Genomic DNA, 20527 nt, shown 5'->3' on the forward strand with positions numbered 1-20527 from the left:
AATTACCTGTTTCTAGGAAATACACAGTTATGTATTTATAAAGGGTCATTATTAGGGGTCAAGAGTTCAGGAAAGCAATATGTACTTGTGTGTGTGTGTGTGTGTGTAAAATGACAGACAGATTACAATAAAGAAAATGTGGTAAAATGCTACCACTTAAGGGAATCTGCAAAAACAATGTACATGAAATCTGTGTATAATCTTGGGATTTCACATGAAGTCTAAACTATTTAGGAATAAATATTTTCAAAAGGAAAAAACAGAAAATAATAGAAGACATTCGTATTAAGTTATATAGGAGGATTACTCATAATGGCCTGAATGCAGAGTGACTAAATTGTTTTAGATTCCCACAATGGCATCTTGCACAGTACTCTAGTATTTCCAATCTAAATGCTGGTTACATCGTGGGTTGATTGGAAAAATTAACTTCATTATACTTCATTTTCACATAAAGAAGTAAAAAAGTAGGCAGTAGTCAGGAAATGCTCACGTGTAGGAGGACTCTGGAAGGAATTCAGATATTATATTATTAATAAGAGTAACAGGATGCCATTCAAGGTAATACTAGGAGAGAGATGACTCAGCTTTCACTTCAAAAATGTCATCCTTTGTGTATGTGAATTACAAGGTCTTAAATATTGTGACTTAACACTGTTTTTAGGCTTGTGGACTGTGGTTATGAAAACTGGTAATGATCTGCTATGTCATATAGCATTGTTCTTAGATTACACTTTAGATTTTGCGCTCTACCCTCCCACTCAGAAGGTTGTTCTACATGATGGTTTATCCTGTCATTCCCCATTTTTTCAATCCAGGTAACTGTCAAAACATTATGTCTTTAATAAGCCAGATGTTTCTGAAACTTATGCTCATGACTGTTGGGGGGGGCGGTGAGGTGGTGAGTAGCTAGAAACACTGACTTTCCTTACTTCCTTTTTATAAATAAATAAAAACAGCAAAATTTTTGCAAAAAATCACTTGATTACTGTGTGGAGAACAGAGAGAAGCAAGATTAAAGAAGTCAAGAGTATTTTCAAGAAAACTATAACAATTTTGGCAAAAAATACTGGACTTCGACGTGTGAGTGAAAACAACAGTAACAGAAAAGAGTGGAGCCCTTGGGATATAGAAGACAGTGAGACCAAACTTGCTGACAGATTAAACTTGTGGTATGAGCGAAAAGAGGAACACAAGTGATGTGAATGTGAGGGAGGTATCAGATCTCTGAGTGCAGAAAAGAAGTATCAGGTGACTATATGAGGATAAGGGAAGGTTTGGTCAGTAGACAGAAATTTGGGGGTCATCAGCAAATAAATAGTATTGTTAAGGCCATGAAATTTAATGAATTTACACTGGTTAACAAATGACAGAAACAGGCAAAGATGAAGCTTCATGCTTTTCAACTCTGAAGACTTTAGGAGATGCCCAGAGTATGGAGAAGGTCCATTCACATCAGGCACAAACAATGACTACAAAGGAAAGACGCCAAGTTAAGTCTTACACAAACATCTGGGGGAAGCACTTTAGAACAAAGGATCCTCAGCTTTTAAAGTGTATTTACCCTATCTTACTGATTCTTTCTTGTCTAATTAATTCTGCAGGCAATAGACAATGAACCTTCCCAAAACTCTAATATCACATTTACAGACCACCACTGTGGTCAGTATCCCCACCTTCTGGTTTGCTCTGATACATTCTCACACAGCCCACAGAAAGCCACCGGCACTGGTGCTGCTGTATTAACTGGAAGAATTGTGGCATTATTTGATCAGGTAAGTAAGTGTTAGTCACTCAGTCGTGCAAGAGGCTAAAGAGAATGTGGAGAAAGGAAGTGACGCTGCCAAAGAGGAAGAAGAAGGAGGAAGTCTGGATGCTGTAAGGAAACTAATTACTGAACACTGAGTCAATCTGAGAGAGAAAAAGAGGCACATTTTCCTGGAAACAGCATGCAAGAGAGCCTCATCGATGATTTAGGTGTTTGTAAAGACCTTCAGAGTCCCTTGGACACCAGGGAGATCAAACCAGTCCGTCCTAAAGGAAATTAAACCTGAATATTCACTGGAAGGACTGATGCAGAAGCTGAAGCTCCAATACTTTGGCCACCTGATGCAAAGAACTGACTCACTGGAGAAGACCCTGATGCTGGGAAAGATTGAGAGCAGGACAAGGGGGCAACAGAGGATGAGATGGTTGGAGGGCATCACAGACTCAACAGACATGAGTTTATTTTCACTCTGGGAGACAGTGAAGGACAGGAAAGACTAGCATGCTGCAGTTCATGGGGTTGCAAAGAGTCAGACGCAACTTAGTGACTAAACAACAACAACCTTCAGAGTTTTAGCCTTGCTAAACACATTCGGAAGGGTCAGCCTTTCACGTCCAACTACTTTCAAGGTCTCCCATCTTGCAGCTTCTCAGCTACTTACTTACCTGAAAAGTACTGATGCTGCATTTCATCTTCTACTTTCCATGGCTCTTCTCTGGGCTCGAAGGTAAGGATCACAACTGGTTTGGTAGCTTGATAGCCTGTTTATGGGAAATGACAAAGACTTGGATGCTTACAATTGGACTGGTGGGGGATGTCTAGGAAGAGCACAAAAGGAACAGACACACTATCACCTTGGCAGATTAAAGAGCCAATGAAGATGAAAGCACATTAAGTTCTGATGGGCACAGAAGGACTGAAAATTGATTGTCTATAAACTCAACTCCAGTATCTTGAGGCTCTTTGGACGTTAGAGCAACTAAAAAAGGAAAGGCTATTGGCTGTGTTCTGAATGACACAGGGCAATTATCGTTAACTAGTGTCATAGGTTACTAGAATTCTCCAGTAACACATCCTGATGTTGGCTCTTCTAAGCAGAACCTAGTGGCTACCACTCCTCCCAGGTAAAGAAATAGAAGTGAAGTTGCTCAGTCATGTCCAGCTCTTTACGAGCCCGTGGACTGTAGCCTACCAGGCTCCTCTGTCCATGGAATTTTCCAGGCAAGAGTACTGGAGTGGGTTGCCATTTCCTTCTCCAGGGGATATTCCCGACCCAAGGATCAAACCTAGGTCTCCTGCATTGTAGGCAGACGCTTTACCATCTAAGCCAAAAGGGAAGTCCCCCTCCCAGGTGAAGTCCATAGAAATATTCTCAAATGACACTAGTCCCTATTAATTATCACAGATTCTTCTTCCAATGTATGGTGATCATTCTGAGTGTGTGTGTATGTGTGCTCAATTGTATCTGACTCTTTGTGATCCCATGGACTATAGCCTGCCAGGCTCCTCTGTGCATGGAATTTTTCCAGGCAAGAATACTGGAGTGGGTTGCCATTTCATCCTCCAGGGGATCTTCCCAACCTAGGAATTAAACCCATGTCTCTCGGGCCTCCTGTGTTGGCAGGTGAATTCTCTCCCACTGCACCACCTGGGAAGCCGGTAATGATCATTACCAATAAGCAAAAGACCTACAGGTACGTGTTCTGGCTGTTTTCACCATAAGTTACCACGGCTCTCTCTCTCTGGGTAACAGTTTTCATTAGTTACTATGAAAAGAAGTAAAATGCCCTTATACCGATTTTGCAATTGAACACTTAATTATCAACTAGTCTAGTAAATCACAAGTTCCTGAAAAGCATATTCACTATATCTTACAAGTAAAATATCCCTAAAACAGGGATATAAGATGTCTCTATAAAACATTTCAGACAACTATTTAAAAGGTGAAGAAGAACTAAGTGCTAACATATAAACACAGCAAAAATCTGCCCTCAAGGAGCTTTTGGACACTTTTCAACAGATAGAACAAATAACAGAATCAGATATGAAATGACTACATATGCAAGAATTATCAGCACAAGATTATTAATATGAATGTTTAATATAAAGGTTTACTGTATTGAGAAATAGGAAATCTAAAATATGTAGAAGGGATATTATTAAAATGACCATTTAGATGTACATAAACCAGCAGAAAAATTTAAAAATAAAGTTCAGTTAGTTCTCATTATTCATGGATTTACTGTGAATTCACCTGACTGTTAAAATTTCTTTTTAACCCCAAATCAATAATCATAGCACTTTCACGAACATCTGCAGACATCTGCATAGAATAATTTGAGCAACAAATAATTTGAGTTGCCCAATGTGTTTGATCCCGGCTGAGTCTGAACAAAATGATGTTGTCTTATTTCAGTTCTCCTATTGCAAACAAGCACCCTTTTCATGGTCTACTTAGTGTCATGTTTTTCATATTTTTATACTTTTTCTTGGTAATTCTGCTGATTAAAATGGTCCCAAGCACAGTGTTCAAGTACCGTCTAATGTCTTCAAGTGCAAGAAGGCAGTGATGTACCTTATGGAGCAAGTGTATGTGTTAGATAAGCTTTGTTCAAGCAAGAGGTATAATACAGGGCTTCCCCTGTGGGTCAGTAGTGGAGAATCTGCCTGCCAATGCGGGGGACACGGGTTCAATCCCTGATCTGGGAGGATCCCACATGTCACAGAACAACTAAGCCTGTGTGCTACAACTACTGAGCCTGAGCTCTAGAGCTCGTGGCCTGCAACTACTGATCCCATGTGCCCTAGAGCCCATGCTCTGCAAAAAGAAGTCACTGCAATGAGAAGCCTGGGTACAACTAGAGAAAGCCCACACGCAGCAACAAAGACCCAGCTCAGCCAAAAATAAACAAAAATTTTAAAAAGAGATACTGCACAATTGGCCATGTGTGTGTCAGTTGTTCAGTTGTGTCCGACTCCTTGCGACCCCATGGGCTAGAGACCACTAGGCTCCTCTGCCCATGAGATTCACCAGGCACGAATACTAGAGAGGGTGCCATTCCCTTTTCCAAGGGATCTTCCCGACACAGGACTGAACCAGGTCTCCCACACTGCAGGTCCATCTTTACCCTGTGAGCCACCAGGGAGCAATGTGTCCCTTTCTTCACGTGGACAGAATCCCACAGAAGATTATAATTTCCATAATCCACTTGGCACAGCCTGCTTGGCCATATATAACATTTATGAGAACTATTTTAACATCATTTTCTACTAATTCTATCACCCATGTCATTTCTGGGTCTCATTACTTTTTTCCTCTTTTTAGATTTATTGTTTTCCACATTGTTATTGTTTTTAAGAAATATTTTTTCATTTTTTATTTTTCTGGGTCTCTTTCCACAGACTTTCCTTCACATTTATGGGTCCTATTTTCCTGTTTCTTGGCATACATGCGTAGGTTCTAAGTGGATGTCTGACCTCATGAAATTAACATTACTGGTTGATCCATGCCTGCTGAGTCATGTCCTACTCTTTGCGACCCTGTGGACTATAGCCCGCCAGGATCCTCTGCCTGTGGAATTTTCTATGTGGATATATTAATCTATTCAATTTCAGAATAGATACAAACGTATGTTTGGTAGTATTTCCAGCAGCAAAAATCTCATGTTCCATTAGGAGAGAGTTCTTTTCCAGTGCTGACAATTTGATTCTTATGTTTCAAGAGCATTCCACGGTGTTCACATCTAAGAATTAGTACAAGATTCTCTGATTAAAGAAAAAAAATGTTAATGTACTTAGATCATAATTACTTTAGATAACTGCTTCACTGGGAACATGCTGTTCCAAATTTATTTAAGGGGTAGGCAGGAATTTACTGAAGTGCAAACTCGCTGAAATCGAATGCTTTTGTGGTAGGCAATATCATGACAAATCCCAAAGATGTTCATGTCCCAATTCCCAGAATCTGGAAATCTGTTACATTATACGGTGAAGGGGAATCAAGGCAGAAGATGGCATTAAGTCATTTTAGGGCCAAATAAATTGTTTCTCGAGTTTTAAGGTTCACAGAGAAAAATGGTGCCCCAGGGAAGATTATACCCAGAGGCTTACCAATACTAGCTTTAGAAGGTGAGATTTGGCACTCCCGAGTGGATCCGTTTTAGGTGAGATTTTGGACTCTGAGTTGGTCCTGTGACAGGCTGAGACACTTGGAGATGGTGGGATAGGGTGACTCCATTTTACATGTGGGATGGCCACGAATCATTGGGTGCCAAAGGGTGGCCTTCGGTAGGCAGCATAATGGCCTCCCAAAGATGTCTACATCCTTATGTCCAGGACTTGTGAATATGCTGTATTATAAGGCAAAGGGGACACAAGTTAGCGATGAAGTTGCTAATTAGCTGATTTTAAGATAGGAGATTATTTTGAATTTTCTGGGTGGGCCCAATGTAATCACAAGGGTCTTTGAGCGTGGAAGGAAGAGGCAGAAAAGTGAGAAATGAAGAGCTGACCAGTCATCACTGGCCTTAAGGAAGGAAAGGGGCCAAAGTTATGGAATCTGGGCAGCTTCTAGAAGCTGGGAAAACAAAGAAACCGAGTCTGCTCTAGAACCTCCATAAAGAAATGTGACCCTGCCAACAACCTTGTTTTTAAGCCCAGAGAGATGCATTTTGGATTTCAGATCTCTGGACTAATACACTGTGTTATTCTGAAACACTGAGTTTGTGAAAATTGGTTACAGCAGCCATAAGAAACTAATACAGCTGTACTTTTACATTCATTATATTCTGAGGTTTTCACTCCATACTGCATTTCCTGACATCTAAGATTTCCTTTACTTAGAGGAGTCTCTCCCCATTTCCCAAGGTAAAACTGTGATACAGGACTTAATTTGGGGATACAGTTTTCTTTTTTTTTTTTTTATGGCTTTCAGGGGATTTCTCTTTTCTGAGTTCTTCCACTTTATAAATGTGTTTTTTTCACTTTCAGTGCCTCTAAAGTTGTCTTTCTATGCTTCTCTGACAAGTGAGAAGGTATAATTGATCACTGAAGACCATCACACTCTTTCCTAAGGTTTCAGTCTCATGGGAACTCTTTGAACCCCACTAGGATATCACTTCTGGGAAAAAGGTTCCCCACAAGAGCTACATTTCTGCTCAATATGATCTCACTGATATTTACTAAGTCTAATTTCTCATGGAAGTGTTCTACACAACCACTGAATCCACGGCATTTCTGTCCTGAAATCAACCCTTTATATATTTTTGGCTGCACCCCACAACAGCCTATAAGATTTTAGTTCCTCAATCAGGGATTGAACCTGTGCCCCTTGCATTGGAAGCTTGGAGTCTTAACCACTGGACCGCCAGGGAAATCCAGCATTTTTGCCCTAAGTGAGCATTGACACATATGAATGTGGGGAAGATTCTGGCTCAAGGCTTTCCCCCATCTCTGGTACCCAAGGATTTTTCTTTCTATGTAGTATTTGTAACATATAAGACATAATTTATTACTGAAGGGGTGATCACATTCAGCATTTCTGAGGCTTATTCCCTGGGTAAACCCCCGATTATCTACTGAGGCCTGACTTCTTAGAAAAGGCTAGGCCACAATCACTCTGTTTAGCAGCTCGCTGTTTAATAAGGACTGAGTTCCGGAAGACACTATCTCCGCAAGCACTGCGTTAACAGGGCTTTGCTCCTGTACGAGTTCACTCAGGCATGAAGAGCTATGACGCCCGAAGGAGGGTTTCTCCAGCTCTGGGGATTCTACAGCTTTCTCTCCCCAGTGAGTCTTCTTATGTTTGATGAGAACATGTGCGCCAAGGCTTTGCCGCATTCACTGCAGCCATACGGTCTCTCTCTGGTGTGAGTCCGCTGGTGCTGAATGAGCTTTGCCTTGCTTCGGAAGGCCTTTTTGCAGTCACTGCACTCACGCAGTTTCTCTTCCCTGTGAATTCTCTGATGCTTGGTCAGGTCAGACTTAAAAAGAAAGAAGGTTCTTCCGCATTCGCGGCACTCATAGGGCTTCTCGCCTGTGTGGAGTCTCTGATGGGAAATGAGGTAAGCCTTTTGGGAAAAGGCCTTCCCCCACATACTGCAGCCATACAGTTTCTCCCTGGTGTGAGAGCGCTGATGTCTCTTGAGCAGGTAACCTCTGGCTGAAGGCTTTTCCACACTCACCACATCCTGTAGGGTTTCTCTCCTGTGTGACTGCTCTTGAGACCCATGAGCTGCAACCTTCTGGAAAAGGCTTTCCCACATTCATTAGGTTCATGGGGCTTCTCTCCCATATGAGTTCTCTGATGTGCGTTGCATCTGTGGGGCTTCTCTCCCCTTTCAGTTCTCTGATGTCTAATGAGCTGTGCCTTCCTGGAGAATGCTTTCCTGCACTCACTGCGTGCATATGGCTTCCTTCCTGAACAAGTTTTCTGACGGCCACTGAGCGGTGATTTAGTGCTACTGGGTTTCACACAACCATAGTATTTGATTCCACTAAGAGTTTTATTATCTTGGAGGCAGACAGATGATTTCCCATACCCACTGAACCCATCAGAGTCCTTTCCTGTGTATCTTCTATTCTCGACAACAAAACCCAACTGTGACTTCAAACTTTTACAGTGTGAGCCAAACTTACTGTGTTTTTGTGTTAAAGGAACAAGGCTTTTGCATAAATCAAAAATATTTGCATAACTTTGTGGACATCTTTCCAAAGTTTTAATCCTGTTTTGGTTTTCTGGGTGCCATTGCATAGGATCAATCTCCCACATTTCTTCTAGGAAAAAGAACAATGAAAACATCCATGATAATTCTACGGGGGGGAAACGGAGTACAGAAATGCCATGGTTTGAGTTAGGTCTTATAAGATCCCAGTCTAAGAGAAATGTCTACTATGGAAGTGTATCCTATGCTTTGTGAAAAAAATGACAGTATTATAAAACAAAAGTCAGTAGGAACAGCAGTTAAGTTAGTGTTAGTCACTCAGTCATGTCCAACTCTTTGTGACCCCGTGGACTGTAGCCCACCAGGCCTCCTCTATCCATGGAATTCTCCAGGCAAGAATACTGGAGTGGGTAGCCATTTCCTCCTCCAGGGCTCGAACCCACGTCTCCTACATTGCAGGCAGATTCTTTACCATCTGAGCCACCTGGGAAGTCCAAAAGAAGGTACCTGGAATTCATACAGAAGGCCTTTAAAAATTTTTTTTGGCCATGTCCTGTGCCATGTGGGACCTTAGTTTCCTGACCAGGGATAGAACCTGCGACCCCTGCAGACGAAGCACGGAGTGTTAACTACTGGACCACCACAGAGACCTTCAGAAATAATAGAGCAAATAGGAAAGACTCAAGGTAACTGAAAGGCAGAGCAATATGGTAGAACCTAAACAAAATGCATGGGGAGGAAAAGAATTCACCAGGAGGAAAAATGATCTCATTCATGAAACTGAAGGAAAAAGTATTTTGCAGGACAATTACTTTGGATGCAGGCAAAATGAAGAATCAGAGGGCAGATTAGACTATAGAAAGAGAGCTGTCAACCCAGGAATATCTGTCAGAGAGCTTAAATCTTCCATATGTGTGAACACACACTCTGAGGGTGAAGACAGGATCTGGGAGAAAAGAGGATTCTGGTCCCACACACAGGAAGTAGAGCATCACAGGCCAGCGGCTCTGGTGGCTGGCAACACACACAGAGTTAGAGTGCAGGTCAGACGTTAGCAGGAGTCAACCTGGGGCCCTCCAGCAGAGAACAGAAAGCTGAGGCCCTGAGACTGAGTCAAACTTTTAAGAGAAGATTAACAACAAAACCCTTAACCTGAAAGCTGGGGAAGCAGAGGGTCAATCAGTAGACAGAAGTCCCCTGGGAGACAAGGTGTGTGTGGTTTTCAGATGAATGAAGGTGAGGTGGGTAGTCAGGGAGGGAGAATAGCTCTGTCAAAAGGGGAGCTGATACTGCAGAGGCAGGGAGCAGCGCTAAGTGCAAAGTGATTTGTATGGGTGGTGAGAGAGACCTCATAGTGAGTAAGGTGGAGGACAGGAAGTGAGCCTCTGCAGACAAAGGAAGGAGAAGGCACGAGGGAGTATGCTGGGAGGCATGGAACCACCTTAAGACCTCAAGGTCTTGGATGAAACAAACAACAGTAAGATCCAGAAAACTGTAAAAAAGAAGACATCATCCTTTAATAGCAGGCAAAGAAGAACAGCCCTAATAACAACATGCGGAAAGGTGTTAGGTTATTGGGTCATCAACTGGTGTCAGGGAAGTTCCCTAGATAATACTTCAGAAATGTCAATCTGTCACTGACTAACTGAATTTTCGTGTCATTTTGTTCCACCTTCTTGGTTTGCGCTCACTCACCTGAGCAGGTTGGACTCAGGGCTGCTCCCTCGACCGTCCACGGGGGTCCTCCTTGTTCCAACTGAAAGAGTGAATTTGGTGTGGGAGCCTGATATCCTGTAAACGGGAAATCACGGGATGGCCGGTGCTGAGCATTTGAGCCGGGGTGATCTACGAGAACTGTACAAAGTTTGATTTTGAGGACCACATCCCTTATACTTCGATAAAGTAAAAACCTTTACCTTGGAAAGAGAGAACATGCATTCTAGGACCTACAGTGCTTTAGTCCCAACCATAAAACACAACATTCCAGGAACCCTGCAGATTTCACTGAATGAGAAAGAAAAGGCAACTGACTATAATGCTGTCTGCTGGGCTGCACCTTGCAGTCCTCCAAGCCAAGCCCTGGACTCACCCAACTTCAAACCAAAGAAAAAGAGCCCGGAGTCGGCGACAGAGACATCAGTGGTTTAACGGAGGGAGGAGCTTACTTGTCTGACGCAAGGTCCTGGAGCAATACCCCACTGTGTGCAGTACATGGCAGGTAGGACATGACAGCAGTCTTTGCTGGGGTGGGGTGTGCATTACCAGTTATAGGGGAAATTGATGTCAGGTTGGCTCACTGGTTACCAGGGAAACCAGCAGAGAGGCACGCCCATCACCACCCCTATGATAAGCTCTCATAGTGGAGATGTTCTGATCTAAAGCTAGAATGGGCATTAGCTGGGGCCGGGGTAAGTTTGTAGACAGGGAGGTCAGTCATTTGAGTAGGGTGTAAGTGAAGCAGGCGTGGGTTGAGCCAGAGATGGACAGAGAGCAGGAGAACGCCATCCTGGGTGGCCTGAGCACATGCTGCCCTTACCTACTGACACTAAGTTGCAGTAGTTCTCCAACATGACGTCCCAGTACAGGGCCTTCTGAGATGGGCCCAGTATCTGCCACTCCTCCTGGCTGAAGCCCACAGCCACATCCTCGAATGACACAGAGCCCTGTAATAACAAATTCCAGTGCAAATCATGATGGAACATGTGGAAAAAGAATAAGAACATGTTCTTTTTTTTTTTTTTAATAAATCAGAAGAGATCTCATTTTTATTTTATTTTTTGGCCGTATGACATAGTTCATGGGATCTCAGTTCCCTGACTAGGGACTGAACCTGGATCACAGCAGTGAAAGCCCAGAATCCTAACTGCTAGACCACCATGGAAGTCCCAGGAACAAGTTCTGTTTATCTTCCCCATGATAAAAAATTATGTGCACTGTGGCTGTGGCTATTTCACATAGGATAGACCATGTGCCTTTTTAAAAAAAAATCTGTATTTATTTATTTTTGTGCTGTGTCTTTGTTGCTGCATGGGCTTTTCTCTAGTTGTGGGGGCCATGCCCTAGCTGTGGTGTGTGGGCCTTTCATTGTCACGGGTTCTCCTGTTGCAGAGCACAGGCTCTAGGCCAGTGGGCTTTAGCAGTTGTGCCTCCCGGGCTCCAGAGCACAGGCTCAGTAGTTGTGGTGCTCGGGCTTAGCTCTGTGGCAATGTGGGATCTTCTCGGCCCAGGGATTGAACCTGTGTCCCCTGCATTGGCAGGTGGGTTCTTTACCACTGAGCCACCAGGGAAAGCCCATGACTGTGTCTTAGTCCACTTGGGTTGCTATAATAAAATACCACAGACTGGGTAGCTTATAAAAACAAATTTATTTCTCACAGTTGTGGGGGCTGGGAAGTCTGGGATCAAGGGCCATCATGGCCACCTTTTAGTGAGGGCCCGCTCCCTGGTTCACAGCGGGAACCTTCACAGGGAAGGGTGAGAGATCCCTGTGCATTCTCTCTTAAAAGGACATTCATCCCATTTGTGAAGACCTCACCCTCATGACTGACCTACACACCTCCAAATGGTCCCACCTCCTAATACTATCATCTTTGATTGGTTAAGATTTCAACAATGAATTGTAGAGGCACACATTCAAACCATAGCCCTGTGGAATTCTACAAATTAGTCCTTCCCAGCCTAGAAAAGAACTAAAATAATATTTGCATAGAAATAAAAGACACTGTGCAGTAAGAATGTCTTTGTTTATATGAGTGAAAAATCTGTTATTAATTTAGAAGTCTATTAGAGGCAGACAGGGTATCCTAAACCTCCATGCTATGAAATATTATGCAAACATTAAAATCAATGAGATGGATTTAAATATACTGGTATCAATGATCTTCAAGGCATTCTCTTAAATGAAAAGAATCAAGCCCCCAAATAGTATAGTCTATAGTATATAGTCTATATAGTATATAGTCTCATCCCAGACATATGAAAAACTCTTAATAACATATTCAGTTACATATCTATAAGTTTACATATGTGTGTGCATAGAAATGCATATATTAAGATATACATAAATTAATCTAAATATAGATATATTTTACCAAACATGAATTTGGTGGGAGACCCAAATTATTAACATGTTACCCTTCGGGGTGAGCCTTTGGTGAGAAAAAGGCAAAAGAGGATATTCTCTTTTGGTGCAAAGACTTTTGTGTGCTTAAACCTTGTGCACGCAAATGGAGCTATGTATCATTTGTATAAGTAAAAATACAAAGATCACCCAAGAATAATTGGCTCTGACTTCATTATTTTGAAACTGGGGTTAAAAAGTTATAAGGGAAGAATTTGCCTCTATTTTAAGATTTTGGCCTAAACTTACTGTCCAGCAGATCCTAATTTTTTTTAACATATACTCTTCTCAGGGATTTCTTGGTGGCTCAGAAGGTAAAGAATCTGCCTACAATGGAGGAGACCAGGGTTCTGTCTCTGGGTCGGGAAGATCCTCTAGAAAAGGGAATGGCTAACCACTCCAGTATTCTGGCCTGGAGAATTCCACAGACAGAGGAGCCTGGTGGGCTACACTCCATGGGAGTCACAAAGAGTCTGACACAACTGAGTGACCATCACTTTCACTTTTCACTTCATACTGTTCTCATTTCACCAGACTGCTTTTTAGAAGCTTCCACAAGTCCCCTGGGAAACAAAGGATTAAAACAAATAACACAAACCTCACCTGGACCTTGCTCATCTTCTCCACTTCTTAAGAAAGAGTGTGTAACTCCAGGCTGTGTTCTGTCTTCTCTCTTTCCAGGCCTGCCTGGAGGTTATGGTCAGGGGTCTCAGGTCAAGCTGCTGCCAGAATCCATGCTCTCCAAAGCCTGGAGCCTCCTATTACTGAAGATGTTCCTGTAGACTAGAATCTGTGGATTCAAGAGCAAATTCAATGACTGAACCTACGGCCACAGCTCTCTGTAGCCACGAGTACTCATTCAAACAGAATGTCCCAATAATTCAAGTCTCTTTAACTCCCTGAAAGCTTTTCTATCATGGGGTTGGGTCCCACAGAAACATATGAAATGGGTGAGACGAATGTCTTTTTTGACAAAGTTGGAAGAGTGTGAAAGTGAAAGAGAAGATGGGAAATACAAACCAGCTCATGGTCTTGTCCATGGCTAAGATCTCACACAGATCCAGTTCAGGAAAAATGAAGTACGAAAATGTTGGCTTTATAAACAACAAGGTCCTACTGTACAGCACAGGGGACTATATATTCAGTGTCTTACGATAAACAGTACTGGAAAAAGACTATAACAGCGTGTGTACATATATATAACATAGTGGAGTAGGAAATGGCAACCCACTCCAGGTTCTTGCCTGGAGAGGCAAGAGAATTCCATGGACATAGAAGCCTGATGGTTACAGTCCATGGGGTTGCAAGAATCAGACATGACTGAGCAATAAAAAGAAATGGTAAAGAATCCGACTGCAATGCAGGAGACTGGGGTTCAATCCAAGTAGGGACGATTCCCTGGAGAAGGGAATGGCTACCCACTCCAGAACTCTTGCCTGGAGAATTCCATGGACAGAGAAGCCTGGGAGGAGGTGGGGAAGGCTACAGTGCACGGGGTCGCAAAGAGGCAGACACAACTGAGGGACTAACAATTTCTTTTACTTTCATACAGTGGAATACTAATAGCAATGAAAAGAAATACTCTATTGCTACATGCAATAACTTAGATGAATTTCACAACAAAACGTTGAACATAAGAAGCCAGACACAAGAAAACATGGATGCATGATTCTACTTACATAAAGTTAATAGTCAGGCAAATCTAATATGTTTTTAGGAAAGTAATTGCCTCTGGAAAGGAGGGAGATTAGGAGGTGGAGGCTTCTAGGGTGCTGGAATACTCTATTCTTTTTTTTTTTAGCCATGCTGTTTGGCATGTGAGATCTTAGTTCCCTAACCAGGGATGACCAGGAATTGAACGCATGCCTCTGTAGTGGAAGGGCAGAGTCTTAACCACTGGACTGCCAAGGAAGTCCCTGTAATATTCTATTCTTTTTAATTTGGTTTTTATTTTATTTCTGTAACATTCTAGCCTTTAATTTTGGGTGTTATACTTGAAAAAAGCTTTTAAAGAAAAGTACAGATCAGTTTCACTTATACATTTTCACAATTTTTTTTTTTTAAATTTCAAGCAAAAGAAAGAACAGTAATTTAAACCTCGTGTACAAAAAACCCTCATAGAGAACAGTGTACTCAGCGACCCCCCTGGTGGTTCAGTGATTAAGAACATGCCTGCCAACGCAGGGCATACAGGTTCAATCCATGGTCCAGAAAGATTCCACATGCCTTGGGGTAACTAGGCCCCAGGCACACACAACTACTGAGCCCGTGTGCCTAGAGGCCATGCTCTGCGACAAGAGAAGCCACCTCAGTGAGAAGCCCCGTGTGCCACAACCAGAGAGTAGATTCCACTTGCCGCACTAGAGAAAGCCCGTGTGCAGCAATGAAGACCCAGTGTAGCCACAGACAAACAAACAAACAAAGAAGAGTGTAATCAAACTCCACGTATCCACTGTGTGACTTCAATAATTATCAACTCAAACCTCATTTGTTTTATCTACACCTCCATTCACTCCTCCACCACCACTGGATTATTTTGAAGCAAATCCCAAACATTTTTTTATTTCTAGGTGCAAAAATATTAGGTAAACTATAAGCAAACAGAATTCAGTCCCATGTTAAAAGAACAAATCATTATGAACAGGTATGGTGTATGCCCAGAATATAAAATATTGAAAAATCTCACAACATAAAGAAAACTTAAAAGGGAAAAAAATTATCAACGAAAAAAAAATTTAAAAGCCTTTTAAGGGGACTGTAATGTACAGCATGGTGATTACAGTTAAATACGTATTAGACGTGGGTTCAATCTCTGGGTTGTGACGATCCCCTGGAGGAGGGCATGGCAACCCATTCCAGTATTCTGGCCTGAAGAATCCCCATGGAGAGCAGAGCCTGGAGGGCTACATCCATGGGATCTAAAAGAGTCGGACACAACAGAGCAACTAAGCACATACACTTGAAAGTTAATAAAAAAAAGTAGATCTTCAGTGTTCTCATCACTAAAAAGAAATGGTAATTATGTCACATGATGCATATGTTGACTAACGGTGGTGATCATTTTGCAATATGTAAGTGTATTAAATAAACACAACTGTACACCTTTAAACTTATAGAATTATATATGTATATGCCAATTACATCTCAATAAGGTGTGTGGGACACCTTTGAGAAAGATTAATAACTATAAAGTGCATGTACCATTTATTCAGACTAGCAGGCACTCTGCTTTGTACTCAAAGAACTTTTGCTCATTCCATCTTTCTAACAGCTATGAAGTGGGAATCATGACAGCTTTTTTCACAAGTGATGAAGCCTGACTCAAAGATTAACTACCCAAGTCAGAGGGAGAAGCAGGTTCTTCTTACTCCAGTCCATAAACTTGCTACCTGGTCAACTCTATTTGCAGATGACAAAGATGCTCAGCTAGAAAATATAAAGGAATCAATCTGAAGGAATCAATTAGTAATATCTGAGTGGAATGAGGTGACAAAATATATCTTTTTAATTTTTGCTCTTGTTCATTACATAAAATTAGAAGACACAAAATTGAGGGAGCTGGGTCATATGGGAAAAAAAATGACACTATTTACAGCTACAACAAAAGTACAACCTGTTTACAAACAAATGTAATAAAACATGTCCAAAACACATACAGAAAAACATCACAGCTGGTCAAAGAAACAAAAAAACTTGAGTTAAAAGAAATCCATTTACATGTTCCTACACATGGACATCACCAGATGGTCAACACCGAAATCAGACTGATTATATTCCTTGCAGCCAAAGATGGAGAAGCTCTATACAGTCAGCAAAAACAAGACCGGAAGCTGACTGTGGTTCAGATCAGGAACTCCTTATTGCCAAATTCAGACTTAAATTGAAGAAAGTGGGGAAAACCACTAGACCACTCAGGTATGACCTAAATCAAATCCCTTATGATTATACAGTGGAAGTGAGAAATAGATTTAAGAGACTAGATCTGATAGACAGAGTGCCTCATGAACTATGGATGGAGGTTCATGACATTGTACAGGAGACAGGGATAAGACCATCCCCATGGAAAAGAAATGCAAAAAAGCAAAGTGGCTGTCTGAGGAGGCCTTACAAATAGCTGTGAAAAGAAGAGAAGTGAAAAGCAGAGGAGAAAAAGAAAGATATAAGCATCTGAATGTAGAGTTCCAAAGAATAGCAAGGAGGGATAAGAAAGCCTTCCTCAGCGATCAATGCAAAGAAATAGAGGAAAACAACTGAACGGGAAAGACTAGAGATCTCTTCAAGAAAATTAGAGATACCCTACTCCAGTACTCTTGCCTGGAAAATCCCATGGGCAGAGGAGCCTGGTGGGTTGCAATCCATGGGGTCGCTAAGAGTCGGACACGACTGAGCGACTTCACTTCACTTTTCACTTTCATGCACTGGAGAAGAAAATGGCAACCCATTCCAGTGTTCTTGCCTGGAGAATCCCAGGGACAGGGGAGCCTGGTGGGCTGCCGTCTATGGGGTCGCACAGAGTTGGACCTGACTGAAGGGACTTAGCAGCAGCAGCAGCAGCAAGGGAACATTTCATGCAAAGATGGGCTCAATAAAGGACAGAAATGGTATGGACCTAACAGAAGCAGAAGATATTAAGAAAAGGTGGCAAAAATACACAGAAGAACTGTACAAAAAAGAGCTTCATAACCCAGATAATCATGATATTGTGATCACTCACCTGGAGGCAGACATCCTGGAATGTGAAGTCAAGTGGGCCTTAGAAAGCATCACTGTGAACAAAGCTAGTGGAGGTGATGGAATTCCAGTTGAGCTATTTCAAATCCTGAAAGACGATGTTGTGAAAGTGCTGCACTCAAAATGCCAGCAAATTTGGAAAACTTAGCAGTGGCCACAGGACTGGAAAAGGTCAGTTTTCATTCCAATCCCAAAGAAAGGCAATGCCAAAGAATGTTCAAACTACCGCACAATTGCACTCATCTCACACGCTAGTAAAGTAATGCTCAAAATTCTGCAAGCCAGGCTTCAGCAATATGTGAACCGTGAACTTCCAGATGTTCAAGCTGGTTTTAGAAAAGGCAGAGGAACCAGAGATCAAATTGCCAACATCCGCTGGATCATGGAAAAAGCAAGAGAGTTCCAGAAAAACATCTATTTCTGCTTTATTGACTATGCCAAAGCCTCTGACTGTGTAGATCACAATAAACTGTGGAAAATTCTGAAAGAGATGGGAATATCAGACCACCTGACCTGCCTCTTGAGAAACCTATATGCAGGTCAGGAAGCAACAGTTAGAACTGGACACGGAACAACAGACTGGTTCCAAACAGGAAAAGGAGTACATCAAGGCTGTACATTGTCACCCTGCTTATTTAACTTCTATGCAGAGTACATTATGAGAAATGTTGGGCTGGAAGAAGCACAAGCTGGAATTAAGATTGCCGGGAGAAATTTCAATAACCTCAGATATACCGAAGACACCACCCTTATGGCAGAAAGTGAAGAGGAACTAAAAAGCCTCTTGATGAAAGTGGAAGAGGAGAGTGAAAAAGTTCGCTTAAAGCTCAACATTCAGAAAACTAAGATCATGGCATCTGGTCCCAACACTTCAAGGGAAATAGATGGGGAAACAGTGGAAACAGTGTCAGACTTTATTTTTTTGGGCTCCAAAATCACTGCAGATGGTGACTGCAGCCATGAAATTAAAAGATGCTTACTCCTTGGAAGGAAAGTTATGACCAACCTAGACAGCATATTGAAAAGCAGAGATATTACTTTGCCAACAAAGGTCCATCTAGTCAAGGCTATGGTTTTTCCAGTGGTCACGCATGGATGTGAGAGTTGGACTGTGAACAAAGCTGAGCGCCGAAGAATTGATGCTTTTGAACTGTGGTGTTGGAGAAGACTCTTGAGAGTCCCTTGGACTGTAAGGAGATCCAACCAGTCCATGCTAAAGGATATCAGTCCTGGGTGTTCATTGGAGGGACTGATGCTGAAGCTGAAACTCCAATACTTTGGCCACCTCATGCGAAGAGTTGACTCATTGGAAAAGACTCTCATGCTGGGAGGGATTAGGGGCAGGAGGAGAAGGGGACGACAGAGGATGAGATGGCTGGATGGTATCACTGACTCAATGGACATGAGTTTGAGTGAACTCCGGGAGTTGGGGATGGACAGGGAGGCCTGGTGTGCTGTGATTCATGGGTCGCAGAGTTGGACACGACTGAGCGACTGAACTGAATGGAACTGAACTGAAAAGTGTAGTACCTACATCTGTATCGCTTCTTCCCAAATTAAAATACCCACTTGATGGAGCATAACTGTGATAGTATTTTTAAAAGAAAAGAAATAAAACTTTCAAATGGTTATGATAGGATGTTAGATTAAAATGTATAAAATCATACCAATACCTACACATCTGATCCCAACGCTAAAAATGAAATATACTAAATTTTAACAAGAGTTGCTTTCTGGAGGAGTATTTAAAGTGTGTTAGTGCTCAGTCGTGTCCAACACTTTGTGACCCCATGGAGTGTAGCCTGCCAGGCTCCTCTGTCCATGGGATTTCCCAAGCAAGAATACTGGAAAGTGAAAGTTGCTCAGTTGTGTCCGACTCTTTGCAACCCCATGGACTATACATTCTCTACTATTCTACAGAATTCTCCAGAATACTGGAGTGGGTAGCCTTTCCCTTCTCCAAGGGATCTTCCCAACCCAGGGATCAAACCCAGGTCTCCCTCATTGCAGGCGGATTGTTTACCAGCTGACCCACAAGGGAAGCCCAAGAATACTGGAGTGGGTTGCCGTTCCCTTCTCCAAGAGATTTTCCGCGCCCAGGAATCAAACCTCAGTCTCCTGCATTGGCAGGCAGATTCTTTACTGCTGAGCACCAGGGAAGCCCTGATTTCAGGATGAACCTGAAAACCAAGTATTTTCAATAGGAATATACAGTAACATGGATGCAAGACCGGAAACTCCACATCTAAAATTAAACATGCAATAAGCTCCCCAAACACTCTCCCTAATGAGGACACAAGTTCCAATCCCCTAACAACAGACACCCCAAATGTTACTCTCCAGCAAAGATCTCCCAATTTGTCATGCTGTTAATCATGTTCAAGACACCGCAAAGCCAAACAAACTGAAACGCTGTTGTCTGGAACAGTGAAAGGTTTATTTCAAGGCCCTGCATTGAGACAAGACAGCTCTTGCCGTAAAACGCCCTAAAATGAGAAGGGATCTGGCAAAGCAGTTTTAAAAGCCAGGTGAGGGAGGGAGGGGGTTTGCAGGGTCCAAGATCAGCTTGTGCACAATTCTTTAATTGGCTTTTGGTGAGGTAGCAGGATGGTTTCACAGGGGTTAACATTATCAGTCCTTGGGTTCCAGGAGGCCTGGGGTTCTGTGCCCTACCTCACTAAATAGTTTATTAATATCTTCTTCTTTGTTGGAGAGGGAGAGGTTTTTTTTTTTTTTTTTTAACCTCTGCAAAACAACTCATGAAATGTACATCAAGTACTATTATCTAGGTACTTCAGAGAGGAGCTGAAGCACAGGATGTGAGGGAAGGCCTGTGCCAGGAAGGCCTGGTGGCATCCAGCTAGGTTACAGATCCAACACGGTAACCGTGCTCCCGCACCAGAGAAAACTCTCAACATGAACCCCCAGGTTGGTCCACAAACACAAAAGGTACCAGCCGGCATGACCCTTCGCGTCACCCCAACGCCTACCCCATTACGCAATCTGGAACAACAACAACAACAAACACCCTAAGGCGCTCTCCCTGGCCCTGAAACACGCCCAGAAACCAACACTGACCTGACGGATGACTTCTGTCTTCACCGCTGGAGGCAAATCACAGGATAGACGTATTAAAACCAAGCGACCACCCTCTGCCGCAGGCAAGACTCCTGGAAGCTGAAAGGATGGCGGCCGACGAGGTTCACAAGCAGCCGTTCCAAAGACCCGGATCCTGGCTTCTCGCGA

General features: G+C 42.6%; 1 protein-coding gene across 2 annotated transcripts in view; it reads right to left on the reverse strand.

Annotated features, from left to right (window-relative positions):
• Positions 1-20514, reverse strand: part of LOC109572174 (zinc finger protein 84-like) — a 31197-nt gene extending 10683 nt beyond the window's left edge. Inside the window, exons 1-5 of one of the 2 annotated variants that reach the window (XM_070771555.1) lie at positions 20360-20514; positions 13154-13340; positions 10967-11093; positions 10126-10221; positions 2434-2529 (exon numbers count right to left, since the gene is read on the reverse strand). In XM_070771555.1, coding sequence (XP_070627656.1) covers positions 2434-2529; positions 10126-10221; positions 10967-11093; positions 13154-13168 — 334 coding nt within the window. In that variant the 5' untranslated portion in view covers positions 13169-13340; positions 20360-20514. Of the gene's footprint in view, positions 1-2433; positions 2530-10125; positions 10285-10966; positions 11094-13153; positions 13341-20359 lie in introns of both variants that reach the window. The other variant, XM_070771554.1, reaches the window with a different exon arrangement.
• Positions 20515-20527: the final 13 nt, after the last annotated feature.

Source organism: Bos indicus, chromosome 18 (genome assembly GCF_029378745.1).
Source record: "Bos indicus isolate NIAB-ARS_2022 breed Sahiwal x Tharparkar chromosome 18, NIAB-ARS_B.indTharparkar_mat_pri_1.0, whole genome shotgun sequence".
NCBI classification, from domain to species: domain Eukaryota; kingdom Metazoa; phylum Chordata; class Mammalia; order Artiodactyla; family Bovidae; genus Bos; species Bos indicus.